The 19,125-nt window shown below is 37.5% G+C and overlaps 1 protein-coding gene across 1 annotated transcript in view; it reads right to left on the bottom strand.

Moving 5' to 3' along the window:
• Window positions 1-6,704: 6,704 nt before the first annotated feature.
• The window catches only part of NLRC4 (NLR family CARD domain containing 4), a 48,910-nt gene continuing 36,489 nt past the window's right edge, over window positions 6,705-19,125 (bottom strand). The window contains 2 exon segments of the mRNA XM_036749926.1: window positions 6,705-6,802; window positions 6,805-6,837. Coding sequence (XP_036605821.1) covers window positions 6,705-6,802; window positions 6,805-6,837 — 131 coding nt within the window.

The following is a 19,125-nucleotide window of genomic DNA, read 5'->3' on the forward strand; positions in this document are numbered from 1 at the left end:
AAAAAAGTACCAATTTCTTGAGACTCGCTAATATTTCCATAAAGGCAGACCATTGCTGCTCACACAATTCCCTGCCAAATCCAACTGCTGGAAGGTCTCCAGAAGTTTCTTCTCAAAGAATGATCCTAAGAATAGAAATATTGATAGTGTTAGTTTGAAATGAGCTTTAGTCACTTCATAGCCACATTTTCTGAATTTTCTTTGAACATAGAGCTAATTGAAAGAATTGTTGACCTGGTTGTTTATAAACGTCACGTTTAAACCATTATTGAGTACCAGAAAAGAATGTGAATATATTATCCTGGAGGTAACAGGGAGCCACATGATTTTATTGACTGAAAGGAGACATAGACTTGTGCTTTAGGAAGATTACTTTGATAGCCAAGTGGAGAATGGACTTGAGCTAGGGAGAATAGTTATCAGTTTGTTGCGGGACAATGCAGGTACAAGGTGGTGAGGGCCTGCAGTAGGGTGGTGGCAATGTCAGAGGAGAGAAGAGAGCATACAAGAGATGTAACCGTGGGATTAAATAACAAGGACTCAGCAACTGATTGGATTTTGGGGGGGGGAGGTGTATGAGAAAGAGAGTGAGGAGTCAAACCTAGGTGACTGGGAGAAGAGTTGTACCCTCAATCATAATAGAGAAGATAGGAAGTGGTGAAAGTCTGTACGGATAGGGGAGATAATGAGTTAGTTTTGGACACATTGAGTTTAAGATGCCTATGGGGCATCTGGTTTGCAATGTGCAGTAGGCAGTTTGAAATGTAAGATTGTAGGAGAGAAGTTAGGGGGAGATAGATCTCAGAATCATCTTCATAGAAATAATTGAATCCATGAGAGCTGATGAGATTATGAAGTTAAAGATTATAGAGAGAGAAGGGAAAAGGACCTAGGAAAGAGCCTTGGGTACACCCACTGTTGGTGGGCATAACCAGGATCAAGATTGAGCAAGGAGACTGAGAAGGAATTGTCAGGTAGAAGGAGAATTAGAAGAGGACATTGTCATGAAAACCCCCAAAGAAGAGAATGTCAAGGTGATCAAGTGTCAAAAGCTAAGACTGGACCTCCAGTAAAACAAAAATGCCAAAATTATTAAAACAATGATACCTAATTTACAGATTTAGTCCTGTATCAGTGAAACTACTAAACTGGAACTTTACAGAGCTAGACAAAATAATAACCATAGTATGAATGAAGGGAAATGACATATAATATTGCTAGAAAGATTGTGAAAAGCTGTAATTGCCCCAAAGAGGACCTTATATCTGATCCTGGAGGTTGTAGAATTGCACCCTGGACTTTATCTACTGTGCCCTCACACGGTACCTCTTTTCATGTCGTTGTATGTTGTCTTCCCATTTAGAATGGAAGCTCCTTGAGGGCAGGGACCATCTTCCTGCTTGTATTTGTATTCTCAGCTCTTAGCACAGTGCCTGGCACATAGTGAGTGTTTAATAAATGCTTGCTGATTTATAGGGAAACAACTGGAATTTATTATAATCTGATATACACCAGCCATCTTTGGGCTCAACACACCTGTTCTTATAAGGAGAAAAAGCTTTTTATACCATTTTCGTAGAGCTGACAGCTATCATTTTGTCCTCCTAAATCTTCAGAATAATTCTGTCAAACAAAAGGGTCCTCATCCCATATGACAGCCTAAAACAGGTACACCTCATATTTTCCCTGCAGAGATGCCATTTGCAGTCTGGTCATAAGCAGTGAGCTGTGGTTCTGGATCAAAGCCTCCCAACAGGAATAGATGACAGAAGACTCCCTAGGTTTCCAAGCTACCATTCTCTAGAAGGACCTGGAATTATATGACAGAGAACAGAGTAACAATTCTCTACAAACAAGATAGGCTGGAAATAGACCTCTGCTTCTAAGGCAAACAGGTCATCCTGCTCCTGTTTGGCAAGCTACTGAAGAAGATCAAGTATAACCAGACTGAAGTGGTTTCTGGGACCTCTTGGCCTTCTTGTTGTGATTGTATTTGCACAAAAATATGAGAAGCAAAAAGATTTTGTAAACAGTTTTTAAAGGCAATCACATCCTCACAATTACGTGATAATGATAACAATTTTTAATATTTTTGTGGCACCTACTGCATGCCAGGCACTATGCAAAGTGCTTTATTATTTGATCCTGTCCTGGAAGATAGGTGCCATTATTATCCCCATAACACAGATGAGGAAATTGAGGCAAGCGAGGTTAAGTGACTTGCTCAGGGTCACGCAGCTAATCAGTGTTTGAGGCCGTTTGAACTCAGATCTTCCTAGTTCCAGACCTAGTGCTCAGTGCACTGCATCACAAAATGTGTAGATAAAATAATAAGATTCTATTGTTTACAGTTAGTTGATTATTTAAAATAAGTCATCAATCCAAGGAAATAAGCACTATTGGTCAGACATTGTGCTAAGTGTAGAGATACAAAGAAATTCAAATAGATGATACCTGCTCACAAACAGCTCACATTGTAATGGTGAAAATAACATACAAGGTATATGCAATGTAAATGGAAAGTGATCTCAAAGGGAAGACACTAGCAGCAGGGGGAAGTATGCAAACCTTTACCTTAAAGCAGAAAGGCATAGAAATTTTCCCGTAGTATCCATTTTTTCAACGACAAAATATTCTCTCCTCTATGCAGCCAAGATGACTGCTTTTCTAATCATCAGCATCAAATGAGGAATAAAACAGGGAAATATATGCTGACCAAATATTTGGCAAATGTATGTCCTGTTTACCTTTATACTGGGGAGGAACTTGGGTAGATCTATGGGGTAGCACTTTTTTTTAAGGAGTGGGGGGTGGGGCTTGGCAACAAATGGCTAACACTTCATTCAGAGTAGATTGTATCATCTATTTGATCTTGGAGTTTGCTGGCTGTTCTGGCTGAAGGATCTAGGTAGGGCCAGTCAAGATGAGCACAGCCAAGCCTTGAACAACCGTTGGGAAAGCAGTAAGGCCACAGAATGTACAGCTCCTCAAAGCAGCAATAACCTACCTGCAAATAGCTTACTAATCATTAACCATAAGACACCAATAGCAGATCAGTGTCCAATGACTGCTTATATGTGAATTCCATTGAATATAAGAAAAATAATAAACACACACACACACACACAAAAAAAACAATATAGTGACTGAGGAACAAGAAGAACAAACCAAGAATTTTCCTGGGGTATAAAAAGAAACACATTACTGTTTTGGCAATTATTGAGCAAGTCGGCCAGAAAGTGCATTACGTTTATACTGCCTTTATTGATTAATGAAAATATTTTATTCCTTTCCACACTTTTGTGGCTTCTTTGTATACTGCAAGAATATAAAATAGATCCAAATATAATGAAAATGCTAAAAAAAAAAAAACTCTCCCAACAAGTTGCTAAGGTAATCATTATCTGCATGGAAAACATTCACTATATAGCACATACAATAAAATAATAAATGATATGAAATCTGGTATCTTTTAAGGAGATAGCCTAAGGCCTAAACCCATCATCATCTCTTCTAAATTAAATCAATAAGCATTTATTAAGCACCTGATATGTGTCAAGTCCTGTGTTACATGCTGCAAAAAAATAACAAAACCTCTCAAGGAGCTTATAATCTATAATTCTCTAAGATCAATACTGGTTTTTCAATTTCTCAGAGTACAGCTTTTTAATGAGATTTCCCCCCTTTTCGTTGGTTGTAATCATTGTGTATAGTATTATTTTGGTCCTATTTCCTTCTACATCACTCAGTTGATCTGCAAGCATTTATTAAGTGCTTATAGTGTTCTAGGCACTGTGGTAAGAGTAGAAAAACAGAAAAAGACAAAAATAGGACTCCTGCTCTCAAGGAGCTTATACTGGGAAACAGAATGTAAGTAATTAGGTACATAAAAGATACAGAATGGATGGAAGGTATCCTTAGAGAAGAACTTAAGAGGAATAAGCAAGGGGGGAGTGGAGAGGACTTTGTAAGATGTCCACAGAAGGTACTCTTTGAGCTGAGGTTTGTTTTGTTTTGTTTTTGTAAATTTTATTTTACGCTTAAATACAAAATGAGAAAAGAAAAAAAAATTGCTATGTACACAGCAGACCATAAGAGAGGATTCAACATAAAACAATAAATTTCCAATTCAAGAAAACCTATATAATAAATACTACACATGAGCTGAGTTTTTAAGGAAGCCAGGGATTCTAAAAGGTAGAGGTGGGAAGCCAACCCATCCCAGGCATTGGGGACAGCCATTGAAAAGGCAGGAGGTGGGCGATGTGTTGTGTACCAGGAACAAGAGGAAGTATCATAGAGTGTGGAGGGGAATAAAGTGTAAGAATCCTGGAAAAGTTGGAAGGGGCCAAGTTATGAAGAATTCTACATCCCGAGCTAAGGGGCATTCATTACATTTGCAGCAGAGAGCCACCAGAGTCTATTGAGTACAGGGTTTACATGATCAGACCTGTGCTTTAGGAAAACCACTCTGACAGCTGCACTGGAGATGGATTATAGTGAGGAGAAGCTTGAGACAGGAAGAATAATTATAAGCTATTCCAATAGTCCAATTCATACTCATCTTCCTATGGTTCTATAAATTACTCATATTTGTCATTTTTTGCTATGCCATAATATTGCATTACATTCATATGCCACAGGTTGTCCTCATTTCTTTCACGTAGCCTGTCCTGACTACCAGGTATGGTCATGATGAACTTCATTCACAGTCTGATGTTCTCTTTCCCTCAACAGGTAGTGCGGCTTCTAATTATGTCAGTGCTTTGGCAGTCTTTCGGTCTGCCCTTCCAACCCCATGAATCCCTCAGGTATCTACTAAGTGAGGTTATTCAAATTATCTAGAGTTGCTGCTCCCACCACTGAGTATAGGGGGTTTGACTGGGGATGGAGAAAAGCCAAGGACTCTGCAAAAAGAAAATTTGAAACTTCCCACTACAAAGTACTCTCAGATTTTCAAAGCATACTATTACATTTTCTCACCCTATCCTCACAAGAACCTCATGAAGTAGTTCTGTTACAGAAAGGATTCTTAACCTTTTTGTGTTAAGGATCTCATTGGCAATCTGGGGCCCTTTCTCAGAATACTGTTTGCAAATGCATGAAATAAAATACATAGGACTACAAAAGAAATCAATTATATTTAAATACAGTTATCAATTTTTTTTAAGTCAATAGACTCCAGGTCAAGAAGCCCTGTGGGGGGAAAAGGGGTGACACAGTGGATAGAGCACCGGTCCTGGAGTCAAATCCGGCCTCAGACACTTGACACTAGCTATGTAACCTTGGGCAAGTGACTTAACCCAAATTGCCTCACAAAAAAACAAAACAACAACAACAACAAAGAAGTCTTGTGCTACAGGTATTTTGTTCCCATTTTACAGGTGAGGAAACTAAAGCTAAGGGAAGTTAAATGACTTCCTAACCATTCAGTAAAAGTCAGAGGTGGGATTTGAAGCCAGTTCTCTCCTCACTTCAAGTCCAGTCCTCTCCACCAGGGGAAGGATACTGAAAAGTGCCTACTTCACAGTCTTTGTCTAGACCTGGCCTTATTCTCTCACATTCATTCCATACATTTGTCCCTCTAGCACTTACCCAAGACTGGATCAACATCTGGGAGACTTCATTCATTTAACCCAAGTATGGTGAGCTGTGGCACCACTTCCAGTTGCTCTCATAGCCTTACCAGGCCCATATGCACATCACATCCTCACAGGAACAGCTGTGTTGTTAGCTGTTTCTGGACATCTAACCTGTCAACTGAAAACAGCAGAAAGTAGTTCAGTGCAAGTTGACTCCAGCATCAAGGCAATTCATTATGAAATAAGGAGGAAGTGAATTCTGTGTGTAATGGCTGCTATGTTCATCCTTGGGAGATGTATCAGGAAGAATGCAGGAAGCCTTGGATGTTGCAAATACTCTTTGTCTCATTCAGCCCTGCCCCTGCCCTCCCTGAAGAGGCAAAATGTCCACAGTATAATAATAAAAAGGGATTTTCTGGTAAAACAAGTGACACCTGTTCTCTGTCCTAGACTCAGTGTAGCTTGGAAGTAGGCTAAAGTGGTTCATTTCTGTGCACGTGGAAAGCTATGAGATGAACAAAAGAGACCACAGATGTCTCCTATTAATGAGTTGCTGCTCCAGGGCCAAGATCGTATCTCCTTTCACTGTCCTAGTCCACACATGCTGACTTTCAGCTGTTGTCTTTCTTACCCAGTTCATGCAAAATCTCAGATAAATCAAGTTTGCTTAGTTTTGGCAAATTGCGAAAATTATGAGCCAGGAAAAAGAAGTAATTCCAATGATTAGTTGTTTTATAAAATGTAACAGGGATGAACTGTAGAACACCTGATTTGCTGAACTGTGCTGAACTCAGAGATCCTTTCTAGTTCTGCCTTTATGATCTTAGAACTATGAGCCTATAAGCTTCAGACAAAATGAGATGTTCTACCATTGCCTATCTGCTCAAATTTTAATTCTTATGGAAAAGCCATGGAGAAAAATAGAAACAAATGAAATGTTTTTTAAAGGATTCATTTATAGCCTTTTTCAGTTTCTCTTCTACCTTTAGTTTGGAATAAAGACAAGCTCCCACAACCTAAGGATTTTTTGGCATGTATTTGGTCATGACATTACTCTGCACATATTTTTGCCTGGTGAAACAGATGGCAAGAGTTAACCAGGAGTTTTCACACCATTGGTTTTCAAGTAAATTGGATCTTGTCAAGATCACAACACTCAGAGGACACTGACTTGATTACATAATCTATTCCATCTCCAATGCCAGACAAATGGGTCAAAGTAAACACAATTTCTTCGGGCTCATCAGCCCTTCAGCTATCAGTGTATTGAAAAAAGAGGCAAGGACATAAAAATTCTAGAGTTAATTGTACTTCAGCATGGGTTTACAGAGGAGTTCTTGATAACCTAAGAAATAGGCCCACTAATCTATGTGAAGTTGCCTTTACTTTACATGTTTTTCTTTAAGCACGTAAGAATGAACACATAGTCCATTTTTGATCAATCGATAAGCATTTATTGAGCATCTATTTGTGCCAAGCACTATTCAGAGTGTTGGGGATACAAAGACAAAAATGAAACTGTCCTTGTCCTCGAGTTGCTTACAAACTATCAGCAGAACAAGAATTTGAACGACTGGGAGAAGCAGGCCCTGTTCAACAAAAACTGATTGAAAAACCAGAAAGTAGTTTGTTGGTAGATGAATTTGAATTGGTATCTTATACCACATAATAAGCTCTAAACAAATAATTAAATACTAAAAGTCACATCCAAAAATTTTAGAGTAGAAGGTAGTTAGGGGAAGAATTCATAACCTGAGAAGGATGGAGGAGATTGCCAAAATAAAATAGTTTAATTTATATAAAAATTTGAAAGCTGCACAAAATGAATGGAGCTAAAATAAGAAGAAAGGATATAGATTGGAGGGGAAAATCCTTGACTCAAGTAGTTCTGATAAGTTCATAAGAAATTGACACAAATTTATGACTGAGGCACTCCCAATTAAGTGATCAAAAGAAGCAATGCCAGTCATCAATAATTATGAAATGCTCCAGATCAGGGCTGTCCAACCATAGGCTTTTATTGAAACAATAGACAATATATTTTGATCTGCCATTTTAGTGAGAGCTCTGCGGTAGCTCGGCTTCGTTTACTAAAGCATTTACGCAAATTTCCATGCTTGTAGGTGGGTCGCAGCCCTCTTCCAGATCATTAATAAAAAAGAACTACAAACTAAAACAACTCTGAGGTAAAAACCTCCCACCAATCAAATTGGCAAAAATAGTAAAAGGTCAAAATAGTAAGTGTTGAGGGACAGAGCTGTGAAAAGATAGGCATACTGATATCCTGTTGGGTGAGCTATAAATTGGTTCAACCATTCTGAAAAACGATCTGGAATTACATGAAAAACGTGACTGCACTTTTCATATCCTTGATCTAACAAAACCTTTCCTAGGCATGTATATACTAACAAAGTCAGAGACAGAAAGGACCTCTGTATACCAAAAGAATCATGGTAGCACTTTCTGTAGTTGCAAAAATTGGACACAGGGTAGGTCCAGGTATAGGTACTTAACAATTGTGTCTGAATAATTATGATATGTAAATATTACTAATAGGATCAGACTGTAAGTAATGACAAATATAAAGACTTCAGAGAAACATGAGAAAATTTGTATGAACTTACATAAAGTGAAGAAGACTTTAAGCCAAGATGGCCACTTGAATGAAGGCAGGCATTAGCTCCCCCATATCCATTCCAGTGAAAACCTAAAAATCATACCAAGTCAAATAATGATCATGAAATCCAAACTAAAACTACAGTAAGTGACTTCTTCTATCCCAGAACTGCACAAAAAGTCATACAGATGCCCACAGGCAATAGGCAAAGTGGCCTGCAGTAAAAACCAGCACCAGGACAGGCAAACAAGCCAGCAGTCTCCTGACATGGCCAGAGATGAGCCAGAGGCACTTGTAGTCTGCAAGGCTCTGTGTCTGGAGCTAGCAAGACTGGAACACTATCCTGAAAAAGTCCTACAGAGGTTGGAAACCCACAGCAAGAATCTTGAAAGCCATCAGTTCAGACCAAGGGTCCCCAGGCTTCTGAGTTTCCTTAGAATTCTATCACAAAATAGCATAGAGAGCCTTGGACAGCCTGCACTCTGAAACTCAAAGATGTAGAGCGGCTTAAACCTGGGAGGTAGAGCTCAGCTCAGGAGCCCAAGTGACCCAAATTGAGACCAAGAAGGGCTGACCACCCCACCCAAAAGTACAGTGAGAAGCAAGGCCTGGTTCTGGCACAGAGTCCCAATTCAGAAACTAAGTCTAGAGAGATGACCAAGCGGAAGAAAATACAGAATACTATAAAGAATATAACTAGAGATGCCCCAAAATACAAAATAGAAGGAGAATGGAACTCTAAACAACTGCAAGTAGAAACTTAAAAGAAAAATTAGATTTTCCGCAAAAGCTACATGGATACCTAGAAAAAAACAAAGCAAGAGATAAAAAACTAAAGCCCTGGAAGAAAGAATTGAAAGGAGAACATCTTAAAACAGAAAGTTGTCAATTTTACATGTTACCTGACAATTAAAATAGCCCAAATAGGCATCAGTGAATCCCCAAGACAGCAAGAAATATCAGAACAAAATTTTTTTAAAATAGAGGGGGAAATGTAATGCATCGTCCTTCATCAAAAGCAACTGCCTTAGAAAATAGGTCAAGGGGAGATACTCTAAGAATCATCAGGCTTCTCAAAAAAAAAAAAACCCACCCTGGACACCATATATTAAGAAGTCATGGAGAGGATTCTGGGAAGATGGCAGAGGTCAGAGAAATTTTGGCTCTCCGAATTTCCTCCACAAAAAAAAACAGAACATCACCTCAGAGTGGCAGAAGTGAACATGGGGTAAAGCAGTTGTCCTCTTAAGACAATTTAAGAAGACCTCAGGAAAAGCTTGACCTCCAGGGGTGTAGGTTTGGCCTGAGTGAAGTGAAAACACCTCCAGGCCGACTCTACAGAATCAACAAACACCAAGCCCTGCAGGCAGCTGGGTTGAGGGGCAGCCTCAGCCTTAGAAATTTTGATCTCTGAGACAGAGTTTGCGGTCTGACAGATGAGTAGAAGATTGAAGGACCTTTCACTGCTGAGGGATGCCAAGCACAACTATACTGACCAGACGCATCCAGGCTTTGCCTGAGGGAAGTGCCTGATAAGTACAGCAGCAGTAGTTGCTGGCTGTGGGCACTTGCAGAAGAGCAGAGTCCCTGGCTTCAATTCCTGAGCAGAGAGGACATTGTAGTTTGCATGTAGTCTGCAGACACCAGAGTGACCACAAGGAGCAAGATCATTTGCGAGACTGTGTGGCTAGGGACTCTAGCCATGGCTTAGGAGTGGAGAGGGGAGCCCAGGGTTGGGTCCCAAGACAGACCTCAGAAAGTAACAGTAAGAAGGACCTGAGGCTTGAGGCATCATTCCCCATACCTTGGGACTATAACTTGATCACACTAATAGCTGCTAAAAACAAAATAAAACAAATAAATAGAAATGAGTAAGTAAATGAGAAAGAACCCAACCATAGAAAGTTACTATGGGGATAGAGAATTTGGGTTCACATTGAGAGGAAGATAATGGAGCTAAAAAAGCCACTCCTTTTTCAGTGAGAAACACCAAATGGTCCCAAGCATGAAAAGAGTTATTGGAAGAGCTTAAAAGGGACTTTAAAAATCTGAGAGATTAGAAAAAAATAAGAGCAATCCAAGAAAATTATGAAAAGAAATTCAACCAACTGGAAATAGAGAATCAAAAATTTAAGGAAGAAAATAATTCCTTGAAAACTAGAATTGTGCAAGGGGAAGCTAATGATGTTCTAAGATACCAAGAAATCATAAAACAAAATCAAAAGAATGAAAAAACAGAAGAGAAAGTTAAACCTCATCAGAAAAACAACCACTCTGGAGGACAGATTGAGGAGAAATAATATAAGAATAGTCTGACTACCTGAAAATTACAATAAGATATTGTAAGAAATTATCAAGGAAAATTGCCCTCAAGTTCTAGAACAAGAAGACAAAGTAGTAATAGAAAAAAATCCACTGTTCACCATCTTAAAGAGATCTCAGGAGGAAAATTTACAGGGATAGCATAGCCAAGTTCCCAGGTTAAGGAGAAAATATTGGAAGCAATGAGAAAAAAAACACCAAATATCATGGAGCTATAATAAGGGTTACACAAGACGTAGAAGCTACTATGTTGAAGGACCATAGGTCTTGGAATACTATATTTCATACAGCAAAAGAGGTGGGGTTATGACCAAGGGTGACTTACCCAGCAAAATTAATTATAATCCTGAACGAAAAAAAAGGACATTTAATGAACTCAAAGACTTTTAGGTTTTGTGACAGAAACTCCAGAACAAAAAGGAAAATTCAACTATAACATCCAGGAGAAATAGAAGGTAAACATTAAAGACCAATTATAAGGGACTCAATAAGGTCAAATTGTTTACTTCGTTTATGTGAAAATATTAGTAGTACTCTTATGATTGTCATCATTATTTTGGTAGTTTGAAAGAAAGGCATGGGCTGAGCTGAGTATGATGGGATAAAAAAATGAAACTGTAGAGAAAAGATAAAAAGGAGTAATTTTTCTTACAAATCAGGCACAAAAGAAAAAGAATTATACAGAAGAAGCTAGTAGGGAGAGGGCAGGTAGTGCTGGAACCTTATTTTCATCAGGATTGGGTTAAAGAGGGAACAATATATATCTAGAAGGGCATAAAAGTCTTCTAAATTCAGAAAGAAATAGGGCAAGGGGATAGGGTGGGAATAGGAGGATAAGGGAGGGACTCTTAGAGGAGTGGGTAGGTTAGGGAATAGGAGGGCAAGGTAGAAGGTAGAAGTAAAGCAGAGGAGTAAGGAGGGATAGGGTAAATAGGGTAAGAATAGTGAGGAAAAATAGGAAGGAGGAAAACACACAAGTAATTGTAGCTTAGAATGTGAATGGGATGAATTTACCCATAAAATGGAAACAGCAGATTAAAAATTTGACTTCAACAATATGTTGCTTTCAGGAAACATTATAAAAATGAGAGATACATGTAAGATAAAAAAGGGCAGGCATAGAATTTTGTATATTTTTTTTAAAAAAGCAGGGATAGTAATCATGATCTCAGACAAAGTTAAAGCTAAAATAGATTTAATCAAAAGTGAAAAGTAGAGAAACTACATCATATGTCAGCAATATTGTTCAGTATGGTTTTAGACCATTTAAAATACCCTAGACAATATAAAATACCTGAGTGCATACCTGCCAAAACAGACAGAAGAACTATATGAACATAAACATAAAATATTTTAATACAAATAAACTCAGATCTAAACAAGTGAAATAATATTTATTGTTCATGGGTAGGTAAAGCCAATATAATTTTTAAAATGATGATTTTACCTAACTAATCTATTTATTCAATGTCATCCCAATTAAATTGCTAAAAGATTGTTTTACTGAGTTAGAAAAAATAAAAACAGAGTTCATTTGGAAGAACGAAAGGTCAGGAACTTAAGAAAAAGCAGGGGGAAAATTTATAAAGGAAGTAGATTCAGCAGTATTAGACCTTTAAACAAAGTGAGAGCATTGTTGAAGTGTAAAAAGGATAATTTTTATTATTTTAAATTAAAATGTTCTTGGATAAATAAAACCAATGCAGTCAAGAATAAAAGGAATGCAGAAAATTGGGGGAAAGAACTTTCACAGACAAACTCTCCGAATGTGATTGGGTTGGATTATTGCTGGGGTGTAGGAAATGATGAGCTGGCTGATTTAGAAAAACAATAAAAGCCTTGGACTTATGAAGGAAGATGCTGTCCACCTTCAGAGAAACAGGCGATAGGAGGAAATAAGCGTAGTACAGTCTTACATATGTGGGTATGAATGTATATATGTATGTTTATAGATATCTATGTATATGTGTGTATATATATATATGTATATATATATATATATAATATCTGTGTATGTGTGTGTATGTATGTGTGTGTGTATAGATAGATATATCCCCATGCTTAATTGTAGCCTTTTTTAGGGTGGTGGAGGGAAGGAGGGGGAAAAATAAAGTAAAAAGTGTACAACGGAGAACACAAGAAAACCAACAAGGAAGCAAAGAAAAGCTGGGCAGCTTTGAAAACAATGTATAGTGTTTATTATATAGGTTTTCTTGAAATGGAAATTTATCATTGTATCCTCTCCTATGGTTTGCTGTGTACATGACAATGTTTTTTTCTTCTTTTCTCATTTTGTATTTAAGTTTAAATTTTTTTTAATTTACAAAAAACAAAAGTCATGAATTCACACTCCCCAGATTTTTAGAAAGGAGGCAAAGTGAAAATAGAAAGGATCCATTGATGACCTCCTGAAAGAAATCCCAAAAGAAAAAGTCCCGAGAATGTTCTAGCCAAAATCCAGAGGATCCAGGTCAAAGAAGAAATACTGTTTGCAGCCAAAAAGGATAGGTTGGCATACCAAGGCAGCATAATCAAGATCACACAAGACCTAGCAGCTGTTCCTGAGATCTCTGAATGCAATAATCCTAAAACCAAAGATTAAGGTTACAACTAAGAATCACTTATCCTCTAAAGAATATAAGGGGAAAAATGGAATAATTTTATTGGAATCTTTAATGGAATAGAGAACTGTCACGCATTACTGATGAAAAGACCGGAACTGAGTAGGAACTTTGAGATGCAAGCAGAAGAATCAAGAGAAACCTGGAAAAGTAAATCTATTTGAGCAATTAATTAGAGCAGGCTAAATAATGATGCAGCACAGGGAAAGGAAAAAACAGTCTCTTTAGAACCTTAATATCTTCAAAAAGTTTTGAGGGATTTAAATAAGAGAAACAGAGGCCTTGAATGTGGGTTAGTCCTGAAAGGAGGAAGGAGGGTAAAAGAAATACACTGATGTAGAAAGGACAGTAGAGCTTAACTATTTTCGATAATTAATGTATGGAAGAGGCAGAATACATAAACATAGAAGAAGGAGGAAGGGGAGGCCTGAGCATCAGACGAACCTGATTCTTATCTGTACTAGACAAATGAGGACATATACACAAATGTTTTGGTATAAAAATAAATCAAACTCATGGGAAACATCAGTAGTGGGGGTGGGAGGGGCAGGGTTTAAGAGGTTAGTTAATACCAGGGAGGAAATAAAAGCAAAACAAACTTCCCGATCCTGAAGGGAAGATTAAAAGGGGAAAAATTTAAGCAAAGAACTGGAGTCTAAGAGGGTGCCCATCAACTGAGGAATGGCTGAACATATTGTAGCAAATGTAATAGTACATTACTCTACCATAGGAAGTGACAAAATATTATATCATAGAATCCTAAGAAGACTTAGCTCTTTCTGAGTGAAGTGAGAACCAAGAGAACAATTTATACATTGACAATAATATTGTAAAGAAAAACAATTGTGAAAGATTCAAGAACTCTGATAAAAGCAGTGACCCATGATGTCTCCTAGGGACCTAGGATGAAGAATGTTACCCACTTCTTGGCAGAGAGCTGATGAACTCAAGGAGCAAAAAAGGAAATAAACTTTTGAACAAGAATTCTACGTGGATTTATTTTGCTTGATTATGCTTATTTTTCATGAGGTTTTTGTTTGTTTTGTTTTTCTTTAATTAAGAGAAACATCTATGAACTCTTCCACTCAGTCCAGAGCTACACAAAAAGAACGCCAGAATCCTGCAGAAACCAAAGCAGCCCCATGGCTATACAGGGAAGGTCACAGAAGAGAAGCAATTGAGGGGTGGTCTGGAGTCCTTCAACAAAAGGGAGAGGGAAAAAGGCCCCAGGAAGAACTTAGCATGGAGGATGACTTAGAGCCCTGCAGCAATGAGGGAGGAGGAAGACTCTAGAGAGACCCCTAGAATCCTGAGGCAGCAGGAGAAAAAGGCTTCAGCAGCAGGATGGCCCAAGAACCTTTGGCCAAAGCAGAACAAAGGCCCCAGGCAACAACTAGGTAGCCTGGGCCTGCACTACAGGAGGAGTCAAGGCCAAACAATTCCAAGAAGGACCTACCTGCACGGTCCAGGAATACAGGAGCAAAGTCTAACCCAAACACAAGCCCTCAACGCATTTATTTTGGTTGCTGATATGAGCAAACCAAAGAAAACATCAAAAGCTACACAGAATTATCATGGACTGAGAGATGCATAAGAGGTAACTCCGAAGAAGAGAATTAACCCCACAATGAGTCAAATGATGCTTAAAAAAAGTAGTATCCTAGCCACAAGAAATGTAAAAGTACCTTCAAGAAATAGAACAAGAGATAAAAATTGGAATAGAAAAAATTGAATGGTAAAAGAGGAGAAAAAATGGCAAGGAGAATTGATATTAGGGCAGGTGATGAGAAACCTTACTCAAAAACTGAAGGCCTTGAAAATTAAAATGGAGAAAAACACAACAAACCCTAACTCATTGAAACAAGAATATTTTTAAAAAGTCAAAAGGTTGAAAAAGCAGCAAAAACATAAGGAATATAATATTTTTAAAAAACTATTGACCTGGAAAACAGATCAAGGAGAGACAATCTAAGAATCTTCTGATTATCTGAAAGTTGTGACCAAACAAACAAATCTTGGGTATAAAATTTCAAGAAAACCTAAGAGAAAACTGCCTACATCTCCTAGCACCAGAGAACAAAGTGAAAATAGAAAGAAAGCACTGGTCATTTAATGAAAGAAATGAAAACTCCCAGGTCATAGCCAAAATTCAGAGCTTACATACGAAAGTAAAAATGCTACAAACAGCCAAAAGAAAGAATTCAAATGCCAAAGAGCCATACTCCAGCTCAAAAAGGGACTTGGTAGATGCCAATATAAAGAAAAAGAGATCTTGAAATAACATATTCCAAAAGGCAAAAGATAAAGACTTACAACCAAGAATATAAGCTATCTAGCAAAATCAAGTTTAATCCTCCATAGGGAAAAAAAATTACTTTAAAAAATATAGATTCCCAAGCATTTCTGATGAAAAAACTGGAACTGAGTAGATATTTTGAAATGGGAATTTAGGACTCAAGGGAAATATTTAAAGGAACATAACATTTATTCATCTGGAAGGAACGATGTGAGGATGAATTATTTACATGCTAATTGGTGGGTAAAAAATGGCTTTTCAGAATCCTACTATCTTCCAGGATCACAGAGAAAGGTCAATAATAATAATACAGAAAGAATTCCTAGAGGTGATTTTGTTTGGTTTCGATGGTGTTAGGAAAAAACAGAAATGGGTAGAATAGGGTACTATATAGAAGAGGAAAGGAAGAGGAAAGGGGAGCAAAATCAGTATCATATAATATAGGTGCATAAAATGGAGTCAATTGACAAGCATTTATTAATGTAAGGTTCAAATTCTCCTGACTGAGGAACCCTGCATCTCCCCCCATAACCCTGGGGTGAGTTTGATACCAAAGAAAGAGGTTAAGGGGCTCCAGATTGATTATAGGAGTTTAATCAATCATTATAATTCCTTACAAATGGGCAATCTCTGAGGCAGCTGCCAGATGATTCAGTGGATCTCTGCAAAGACCCCAGGAAAGCCCAGTGGTAATTATAGAAATCAAACAAAGAGAGGAGCCCTAGGGTGTTTCACTGCGGATTGGTGGATGTTTCAGGTTTTTCCACTTAATTAATGTTTTGGCTATATTTTAGTTTATACTTAGTATTGAACCTGATTCTCAGACATATAGTTGTTTACCCAGCACTGTTGAGTAAAGGCCCAGGCACTCAAGGTTGGGTACTAGTCATGTATCGGTCATGTACTGGTCACAGTATCTAAATTAAGACTCAGTGTTTGAATTATGATTCAGTATCTAAGTTATGATTTTTAACAGGTCACCATGTCCAGGTTTCCACCTTTCACAGAGTTTTAGTTAATGGTTTTCACTTCTTACTGTGTATTATGGTGTTTTCCCAATAGGAATCCCGCAATTAAGTGTCTACTATGTGTCAGGCACTGGGCTAAGAACTAGGGATACAAAGAGAGCATTTTACAAGTGAGGAAACTGAGGCAGAGATTTAAGTGACTTTTCCAGGAACACACAGCTAGTAGGTGTCTGAGGGTTAATTTGAACTCATGTCTCCCTGATACCGGGCCAAGCACTCTCTTTACTGTACCAACCTATTTATTTAAGATGAATAAAAGTAAACAATTCTAAGAAAAGCTAAATAGAATAGTTTTTTCTTCCGACTACTGTTTCTGGTTTGAAATCTCGCCACAAATATTTAGAAAATGATATAGTAGAGCCATTGCTATTTTAAGGCCAGCTTTCTGGAAGGCTCAGACTTCTAGACAGCCCTCTTAACTGGCCAAGCACCAGTTAAAGGGGAGAGAGGTGGAATGTCAAGTTGCATGTATATTAAGTAGATCAGTTTGACTGGAATGTTTATTGAGTGTGTGAAAGAAGGGGAATACTGTGAAATAAGCCTGGAAAGATAGTCTTTTTTTTTAAATTTTTTTTTGAGGGGGGAAGGCAGGGCAATTGGGGTTAAGTGACTTGCCCAAGGTCACACAGCTAGTAAGTGTGTGTTTGAGTCCAGATTTTGAACTCAGGGCCTCCTGACTCCAGGGCCATGCTCCACTCATTGCGCCACCTAGCTGGAAAGGGAGTCTTGAGGAAGATTGGGAAGAGTTTTAAATGCTAGTGAGAGGAGTTTGGATTCTATTCTAGAGTCAATAGAGAAGCATGGCAGGTTTTTCAGTAGCAAGTGAAATGGATCTTCATGGTAATAATAACCTTGAGTCATTAAGAAAGGGTAAATGACTTTCCATTAAGAAAGCAAGGAAGTATATGATACATTTCAGATGACTAAAAGTTGCCTATCACACTTATAGAGAGAAGAAATGTTGATGACCAAATAAAGAGATCAAAGAAGATAAAATGTGTAAATTTTCATAGAAAATTAAGATGAAAAAGTTTTTGCATAAATATGATAAAGCTAAGATTAAAAGGAAAATAACTGTAAAAAATTTTCACAGCAAATTTCTCTGATAAAGGTCTTCTTTTTTCCAAGATATATAAGGAATTGATTCAAATTGATAGGACAAAGAGCCAGCCCCATTAGACTCCAATTTCTTTGAGTGCAGAGACAGCTTCTTACCTTTCTTTGTATCCTCAGCACTTAGCACAATGCGTGGCACATAATAGGTTAATAATCTCTAGTTAGTTGATCGATTAATTCCCCTATTGATAAATAGTCTAAAGAGATGAATGGGCAGTTCTAAGGCAAGAATCCAAGGCTACCTTTAAAAATGAAAAATAAATTCAAGCCACTAATAAGTTGAGAAATGAAAATTAAAGCAATTCTAAGATTCTACCTCATACCCATCAGATTGGCAGACAACAAAAAAGGGAAATAATAAGTTGGAAGGACTGTGAGAAATAGGCTTATTTATGTAATGTTGGTAGATATAACCTTTCTAGGAAGCAATGAAATTATACACAAAAAAGTTACCAAACAGTGCATGCCCTTTGACTCAGCTATACTATAGCCAAGCCTACACCCAAGAGATAACAGAGGAAAAGGTCCTATACGTACAAAAATATTTATAGCAGCTCTTTTTGTGGTGACAAAAAAACCCTGGATGCTAAAGGGATGCCTATCCATTGAAAAATGATTGCATAAATTCTGGTATATGATTATGATGGAATACTATCATTCTGTAAGAAATGAGAAATAGATGATTTCAAAGACAAAGAAACAGTTGTATGAAATGACTTATAACCTCAATATTACAAAAATGAACAATTTTGAGGACTTTTATGGAACTGATGAAGAGTGAAATGAGCAGAACCTTGAGAACAATTTGTACATCAAGGAAATTACTATAAAGACAAACAGCTTTAAAAGCTGTAAGAACTATGGCCAGTAAAATGATCATCCATGATTCCAGAGGCACACTGACAAAATGTGTTACATACTTCCTGTAGAGAGGTGAGGAATTTAGAGTGCAGAATGGGATATAAATAGATATAACTATAGATAAATATGTGTCGACACATATTTTGTATCTAGCCAATTAGGGAATTTGTTTTGACTCATTATGTATATTTGTTAAAAAGGAATTTGTTGTTTTTTTTCTCTTATTTTTAATGGGGTAAGGAGTGGGAGGGAGAGAAAATAGATCTTCGTTGAAAAATTATTTTAGAATAGACAGGTAGGGGGACGATAAGTGTAGACTGTTGCATGCACTTTCATATCCTGTTGCCATATTGATAGGTTTGCTTAATTGTTTAACTTTGTTAATGAGAGACATCTCAATGAGTAAGAGTAATCTGGAAATATTTGTAATGTAAAAATAAAACATCAATAAAAAAATGTTTTTAATCATTTCATGCAGATTTCCAGCACTTAATAGGGTTAAATCTCCACTATCTGAGTAAAGCTCACCTATTCAGAATGACTCATTTTCTAATGGTTCTCTTTGATTTATGATCTGCTCCAGAAAATCCACATGTAAGATTATTCCTCATGATCCCAACATGGTTGGGTGGTCGAGTCAATGGGCAGCTGAGAGTTCACTTACATTCAAGCCAACAAACAT

The sequence above is a fragment of the Trichosurus vulpecula genome, chromosome 3, assembly GCF_011100635.1.
Source record: "Trichosurus vulpecula isolate mTriVul1 chromosome 3, mTriVul1.pri, whole genome shotgun sequence".
Taxonomy (NCBI): Eukaryota; Metazoa; Chordata; class Mammalia; order Diprotodontia; family Phalangeridae; genus Trichosurus; species Trichosurus vulpecula.